The 8,084-nt window shown below is 45.6% G+C and overlaps 1 protein-coding gene across 2 annotated transcripts; it reads right to left on the reverse strand.

Moving 5' to 3' along the window:
• Positions 1–45: 45 nt before the first annotated feature.
• On the reverse strand, positions 46–6,570 carry LOC120956349 (transport and Golgi organization protein 1). Of its 2 annotated transcripts, none has more exons than XM_040377739.2 (8): positions 6,394–6,570; positions 4,733–6,085; positions 2,851–4,028; positions 2,604–2,764; positions 2,436–2,537; positions 2,177–2,376; positions 1,461–2,090; positions 46–424 (listed from the first exon to the last, which is right to left on the reverse strand). In XM_040377739.2, exons 1-8 carry the CDS (start codon positions 6,497–6,499, stop codon positions 339–341), a joined length of 3,816 nt encoding a protein of 1,271 aa, XP_040233673.2. In that variant the 5' UTR covers positions 6,500–6,570; the 3' UTR covers positions 46–338. The 2 variants fall into 2 exon arrangements, with proteins under 2 accessions (XP_040233673.2, XP_040233671.2); XM_040377737.2 differs by having other exon boundaries at positions 4,379–6,085.
• Positions 6,571–8,084: the final 1,514 nt, after the last annotated feature.

Here is an 8,084-nt window from a genome sequence, read left to right on the forward strand (position 1 = left end):
TACGGTCATCTTTAAGCATAATATAAAACTGTCCAATACAGCACATACTGTAAACTGTACAAATAAATGTTTTCATATTTTTATTCGTTCAACGTCTCCCCGTTCATTTGCTATGTACTGTAGAACCTTCTGCAATTCACTTTAAGGACAAGTCGTTAGTGTTTCCAAACATTGCATTTGAATTTTTATGAAGAGTACACTATTCATGATACATTTTCACACTGAGGACATAGGTTTTAGAATAGCATTAAATCCAAATCTGTTTTCCGCCCTTGGGTTGTACACAAGCTGCTGCTTCTTCCTTGCGTGTACTGCTTTGACTTTGAGTTCCGCGTTTCCTACGCCACCGGTTTTCCCGTGGATCTATACTTTCCTGAACTCTTTCTTGTGCCAAGTGAATCCTGTGAACCGGAACTGAAACCTCCTGTTTGTGTGCCGTGTAATAGTGTACGTTTTTTGGTTTTGTTTTGTTTTAACATAAGAGAATTAACGGTCGCCGGAAGCAGAACGCAAAGATGGTATTATTAGATCGGCCGCGTTTTCGTAGAAAGGCGACGGCGAGAGTGTCAGGTTTGCCAGACATTCCATTTATATGCAAAGAGAACAAAAATATACGTTACAGTAATCATTAATTGTGCTCGGCAGTTCACAAAATGATAAGCAGAGCGTGATTTTGATAGCATCGGCCAGCTATCAAACTCGAAGCAATGGAAATTTAAGCAATGAGCGATGAAAGATGAAAGCTTCAAATAAGTACAAATGTTCAAACAATGAATGGTTGTTGCGTTTCTCAAGCACTGAAAAACATGTACAATGATTAAAAAGTAGTATGATTTGTTCGTGTATATTATCCTACTTTTAGTTTGGTTTGTTATTCCCACCAGAATGCTGCCACGGAGTAAAGCATAAATGGGATGAATTTACGTGACCCCCGATGATTTTGCGATAAAAACACACACACTATCGGTTATCGTTGTATTCGACAAAACAAAACAAGCAAATGAACACAAAACAATGCCGATAATCAGCCTTCTTTTAGCACGTACAGGTAATGAGGGAACTAGTGTTGTTAACTTGTTGCACTATTAGTATGACGATAAAATGTATCGAATGTGGTTTCAACTATATCTATCTACATTCCGCTGCGATTAGTGCTGGATGATATGATTGGCAAGAGCTGTTAGTTTGGTTTTTTTTTCTTCTTTGTTAATACACATGATTCCGATTCGACACCGTTTGAAGAGCATGGTTTTGCACAGAGCTGTTTTAGTACATTCCCATTTTTCTCTAATGCAAGACCGAGACAACCATTTAAATATACATCGAATCGGCCATTACAGCGCATACAGCCGCGATGAAGCGTATGGAGTGAAATGTATTTTAGTGCTGCTTCTTGTGAACAACTCATTTCCACTACCAGCCATCGAGTTCCTCATCCGAGTAATGATTATTATTAGTACCTGCGTATTTCTTGTTCCTGGGATCCTGTATCGGTGGTGTCGCGCGCATGCCGGTTGGGGTGTAGCCGCGCGAGTAGCCTCCACTGCCACTGCCGCGCCCGTCTCGGTTTGGTCGCTCACGATCGCTGACACGATCGCGGTCCCGATCCCAATCCCTGTCACGGTCCCGGTCCCGGTCCCTTTCTCGCTCCCGATCGCGATCTCGATCGTTCGAGTGACGCCAATGGTGCGGTGGTGGTGAGGGTGGCGGACTAAAATCGTTCTCCGTTTCGTACGTCGACATGACGGAATAGTCGTACCGGCTGTCCGGTGAGTAACGGCCACGGTCGGGACTGTACCGATCCCGCGCATCGATAATGTTGTTGGGCGAGTATCGATTGTTCGGCGGAGGCGGCGACATCAACCGTCCCAGCGGTGGGGGCCGCATTTCACCGGCGCCATGGGGTGGTGGTATGAACGGCGGCATAAATGGAGGAGGCGGGCCGGGCATAAACGGTGGCATAAATGGTGGCGGTGGAAGCACTCCCATCAGCGGAGGCGCATTCGGTGACTCCACACGTATAGGCGAGGGTGCAGTTAGGCCGAGATCGGTTTGTGTGATGGATGCGTTTGGTAAATTTGCCATACCATCTAAAATGTAAAGCAGTTATTTAATGGGTCTATCCTCTGCAACAGAAACATCCAATCGGAACGCATTTTTCTTAAGTGAAACTTACCACTGGAAGCAGAAATATCACCAAGAGCTGTAAGTTTGCGCCGAAGTGCGCTAGACTCGCTGCGGGCTTCCTCCAGACGACGCTCCGCCTGCCGAGCCGTAAGCCAAGCATCGTGCGAACGCGTTTCAAGGGTCGTGTATTGAGCTTTGTGCGCTGTTGCTTGAGCTTCAATTTCCGCCCGCAGCTTATCGTTTTGCGATCTACAAATAAAGCTCTTTTAGCAAACACTCACAACCTTCGTGAAAAGATGGAAACTTACTTAAGTTGTTGTATTTCATCTTGCATGTGGCGTATCTTTTCTACCGTAGTGGTCGTTTCGCCCTGTTGCTGCATCCACATTGCTTCCTTTACACTAAGTTCTCTGAAAAAAAAGCGAGCACATTAATAAGTATCTGATATAGAGCATGGCCACCATTTCGTAACATACTTTTGCAACTGTGTTTCCTTTTCCTTAAAGTAGGATGACAGCACCTCCAACCTCGTCTCTGCTTCCAGTTTATCCTTTTCCGCTTTGCCAAACTCTCGTTTCAGCGTAGAAATCTCTTCGTTTACCATTTTCATGTGATCTTCCACCAGCTGACGAGCGATCTGAAAGATAATAAAATAACATTAAGAAGTTCCATGTACCATGTAGTACTGCACTACTTCGTCTGCAATGGACACGAATTACTCACAACTTCTCCCTGCAATTTGTCCTGCACATTTGCCTTTTCCTTCGTCAAGAGTGCTATTTGGGCTTTCAGCTCGATCGAATCAATCATTCCTTTGCTGCCGTTTCCACCCCCGTCTGTCTTGACTTCCTTTAAGCATTCTTCCAGCGCTTCACATTTCGCTTCCATTGCCGCTAGAGCTTTGCGGCTCTCGTCTGCTTTGCTCTGGGCGATCTTCAACTCTTTCGTCAGTCGATCGATTTCTGCACCTGTCTCTTTACGCAACACGTCCACCTTTGCCTTCTGCTCCGACTGCAAGCTTGCCACCTCCTCTTCGAGCTTTTGCCGATGCTCGGTAAGCTCGCTGCGCGCCTGCTCTAGCTCCTCCAGCCGCTGGTTGAATTTGCCCGTCTGGTTGGCGATCGCAATCTGTAGCTCACTGTTTTCGCGACTCTTTTCCGCCAGCGACACATTCATCGACAGTATCGTTTGCTGCTGTTCGTTCAACTGGCGCTGCAGCTCTTCCACGCTGAGTGCGATCGAATCGCTTCCGTTTTGGTTCAGCAGCTCCGCTACCATCTTGTTCAGCTCCAGGCCCGCTTCTGCCGCATTCTCCAGCTCCTTTTCCAGTCCCGCTATTTGGTCCTGCAGATCTAGCTTCGTCTGCTCGGCCGCTTCAAGCTCGGCCTTCAGCGCGATCACCATGTCATTTGAACCAAACGAATTATTTTCGATGCTCGTTAGCTTGTGTTTCGTTTCCTGCAGCTCGTGCTTCAACAGTGCGCACTCTTTGTGTGATGTCATTAGATCGCGCTCAATCATGTTCAGCTTGTATATCAGAGGTTTCTCGCGCCGATTCTTGTTGATCAGATAGTGTCCAAGGGAGAACATGAGCAACGTGAAGGATGTAATTGTGAGCATCAGGATGAGGTCGCTTAGCTTGATCGCTTCCTGTACGAATGCTCCGAGGTAATCTTCCATGTTTAGCGGCTGATTCTGAACATCCGGCAGAGCTTCCATATGTTGGGGTACGCCCTGAGGTTCTTCAGATTCACTTGCCTTGTCATCGTCCATCTGTTGCTGCTGATTTGATGCAGGAGGATAGAAGTTGTCTCCACCGTTGGTGTGCTGAATCGATGGCGGCACAAGCGGTAATCCTGGCGGGGGACAATCAGCAGCCGCACTATCGCAATACCCGTTTTCTGCCGAAAGTAGAGAGAGAAAAAAGTTTATGAAACAGTTGTTTTGGTGACAGTATTTAACACGAATCAATGGGTAATGGCTTCCTAATTCCCTCAGGACAGTAGAGACGCAAAACGAAAAGATGGAAGTGACATCGAGCCAACGAATCTAAAAATAAGCACACACAGCTAATGAAATCCGTCCGTTGCTCTTTTGGCGAATTAAATAACGACAAAAGATGAAATTATCGTTTACCTTCTGACGCACTACACACATACACACACACACAGACATAACCGATGTAAACTCAAGGACAGTATATAACATATGATCGAGTCCGCCGAAAAGCGAAAACGGTATCGTAGCTTACCTTCGTTACTGTTACTGCCTGCCATTTCTTGCACAGGTGGAACCACCACTTGAGCACTGTGGAAATGGTTACTTTCCAAGGACTCAACATTATGTCCACGGTGCACCGCTTCTCCGTCTTGAGGAAGGTTGTTTTCTAGCGTATCGGTTTGGGCAGGGAAATGTAAATGTGTATCGCCAACGGTTTGAACATTTACTACAGCAGCTTCCGGCGCTGCCGCTTGCTCGTTTTGCACCATTTTCTGATCATCGTGCCCGTGACCGTGATGGTGATGATGATCATGATGATGGTGCGGATGGTGTGGATGATGATGGTGGTGGTGGTGATGATGATGACTATGAGCTAATAAATTACCCAAGCCTCCTGCTAGGATTCGAGCGGGTGGGGTTGGTTGGTTATCGGGTTTCGTCGGTTCCGTTAGCGCAGCAACGCTTGGTGGGTCGTTTTCCGGCTCCGTTACTGGTGCCGGTTCTACTACAGCAGGTAGCACCGATTCCGTAACCACTTCCACCGGCACAGATGACACAGGTATGTCTGACTCAATCTTTTCCACAACGGGCAGCGGAGTTGTAACTTCATCCATCATCCAGACTGATTCCGTTGTGGGTGAATCTTGAAACGATTCCGTAACTGGCGGCTCTTCACTCGTGGAACCATTTTCACTGATGGTCTCTGCATCATTCGTTTCCTCTGAACTGGACACGTTTGAAACAATCGAACTATTATCCACTATTGCCTCTTGATTTCCACTTTCGCTTAGCACATTTGTGTCAGCAGCTGCAGGGTCGGAATAAGCCGGTTCTGTTGCATGCGTGCTATTGTCGGTAACGGTTTCCATTGGTTCATTAGCACCGAGTTCTGTTGTTTCAACATTTTCACCCTCCTTTGTTGCCGGCACCGCGAAATCGTTTACATTGGGCACCTTTGCTTGATCAAACGGCTCATTATCATTAGTGTTGCTGTTATCTTGCTCTTTTGGTGGTTGTGATTCACTGTTATCATCACTCGATAGCACCTTTTCAGTAGATGTTTCAAGTTTAGCTGTTTCTTGCCCACCATTCACTTGATTTGGTTTGCTGTCCTCTTGTGCCGTTGTTTCTACTGTGGGCATTTCATCTTCACTTTCTTCACTAACGTCCTCTTCTTCCTCCTCATCCTCAGCCTCTTCATCTTCCTCGATGTCATCGGGATCGGTCAGCTCCTCGCCAGATTCATTGTCCGCTTTCTCGCTTTCCGAATCTTCTGCACTCTCACTTAGTGGTTTGCTCTCAGCTGCCTGTGTGCTTGGTATTACCTCGAGCGAAGGTGTCGGCTCAACGCTAGACGGTGCGTCGGTGGCCTCGGCTTGAACCGTTGAAGCATAAGAAAGAGCATCGTTCGCTATCACCGTCCCATCAAGGACAGTCGTTTGCGCAACGTTATCTTCCAATGCTGCTAACGGTTGCGTTGGCTTGATATCGGGCGCACCCGCGCTTCCAACCTCATCAGAGATGGTAATTCGATCCGACGTTTTTATCAGAATTTTAAGCTCCCGTATGAATTTTTTCGATGCAAGGCCCTCCTTGCCGGAGGACTTTCGCACCACGTAATCCAGTTCTTTGCCAACATTTTTCGCCAATATATCGACGAACTCGTTCTGATCCAAATTCACCTTCGGTTCGCCACCGCCACGGTAGCGTAGCATCACCTTTCCCGTTGCTATTACACCTGCAAGTGAAAGTTTGAGAGACGTAGTTCATGAGTAAACATCAGTTGAATTGTTTACAAAAATGTAATCTAACATCATTGCAGTAATCGTGCCGATGAATCGATTTATATAAAGCGACGATTGGCTCTTTTGCAATGAAACTTTCACTTTCATTTTCAGCAGAGCGCTCTGCCAGGACAGGAAAACGAAAGAGCAATATCGGTCCACAGTGACTGACCCAAAAGAGCCAATCCGTAGGGCAGGTAGCGAGCAGAACGGGGACCTTCGGTGGTGGTCGCCTTTCTACGGCCGATTTTCCTCAACTTACTTTTGCACTGTGGGTCCCCGCATTCTCTCCCGGAGGTATCGAGCACTAGCAATACTAAAACTAAACACAAAGTATGTACAAAACAATTAACAACGGATCTTTTCATGATTTTCCTCTAAACCTAAGCCACATCACTTCATTAACGATAGGACTATTTTTTTCTTGTAATTTCCAGCTGTCACGTTCGGCACTTTGACAGTATGCGGATTTCGATTACGTGGATCCGCGTCAGAGTGACCAGAAATATCGATTTATCTGCATTCCTACCGATTTTTCATATGCCTACCGAATCACAGATAAGCCTCCTAAAACTACCCATTTTTTCATTTAACCTACCGAAAATCACAGATTTTCTCATAATACTGACCGAAAAGTCATAAAACCATTTCTCAAATAATTTAAATAATTTAACTCCATATGGAAATCACTAGCAACCTCAACCAGAAGTTCAACAGAGACAACTAAGGCCCGTGTCTGTATTTCATGAGGTGCGATGAAATCGGACGCGCTGGTAATATTTTATATGGGATTTGACCGATAATGTAACCCGGCGCTCTAGCAGCAATCACGACACCGAACATGAAAAATGCATGGGATTTGACATGTTCGATTTGTTGGTTATCAAATCGGACATGTCAAATCCCATATATTTTTCATGTTCGATGCCGTGTTCGATTGCTGCTAGAGCGCTGCCTATGTCGTGCGATGTTGTCATACGATGGAATCAATTAAGGATTTTCAGATCGACACTTCAGAAAGGCCTCATGTGACTGAACCAAATCTAAACTATCTCCTTCAAATAAATAAAGGATGTATTTTCTCGTGCTGCTGAACCTTCGTTGGGCAGATTAGCTTCCATCTACATTCCCCCCCCCCCCCCCCACCACCCCAACACTTCAAAGCATACCAAAAACTACCGAAAAAATCTTTAACTCCTACCGAAAACTACCGATAAAATTTGGATGCGCTTACCGAAAACCGCCAAAATAATCTGGCCACTCTGATCCGCGTGTTCACACGCTCGAGTCCACTGCTCAGCTTGCCTTTGCGCGAATCAAAACATACAGCTTCGATTACACGGCGAGAAGTGTTCCGTGCAAACCAAAAATTGGCAACGATAAGTTCATGGAATACCAAAACTAATTTCGAAGATGAGTTTCTAAAGATCTTTCTAATTAATTTGTATCCTACTACAAAAAGGTTTAACATAAAGGAAGATAATTTAAATTGAAAAGCTACGTTTTAAATTTTTGAACAATAAAAAAAATGTGTATGGCGTTTGCAAAAAAAAAATCCCTCTAATTTCTCCAAAAACCGAGGGTGTCAATTTATTTGGTTCTTTGCTGATCTCTCCGTACACTGAACCTACGCTGCGAAAGTTCACAGCATCAAACGGTTGCTGCAGGCAAGGTCTCAAACACGTTTTTGGTGCCAAAAAACAAGATCCACGGGGGAGTATCGCATACAATCAAAGCAAAAAAAATCTCTGCCTCAGACTATAGTGAAAGTATGCAGAGAGAGAGAGAAGAGGAGAAGCAAAAAATGCTCGAGAGACCGAAAGCCGACTTGGAACACCTTCAAAGCATTCAGGATGAGATCGTATTGGCATCAGCCCATCTCTCTTTGTTGAGCGACTTTTGCTGAACCAACCCTGCTGAACCAACTATCGACGAGCAGCGGGTGCAGTCGCG

This window comes from Anopheles coluzzii, chromosome 3, assembly GCF_943734685.1.
Source record: "Anopheles coluzzii chromosome 3, AcolN3, whole genome shotgun sequence".
Taxonomy (NCBI): domain Eukaryota; kingdom Metazoa; phylum Arthropoda; class Insecta; order Diptera; family Culicidae; genus Anopheles; species Anopheles coluzzii.

Coding starts and splice junctions, on each gene's coding strand:
- LOC120956349 (XM_040377737.2), bottom strand. CDS start 6,499: ATGAAAAGATCCGTTGTTAATTGTTTTGTACATACTTTGTGTTTAGTT. Junction 2,091..2,176: donor TGATATTTCTGCTTCCAGTG/GTAAGTTTCACT, acceptor TTTACATTTTAG/ATGGTATGGCAAATTTACCA. Junction 425..1,460: donor CAGGAACAAGAAATACGCAG/GTACTAATAATA, acceptor GCACACAAACAG/GAGGTTTCAGTTCCGGTTCA.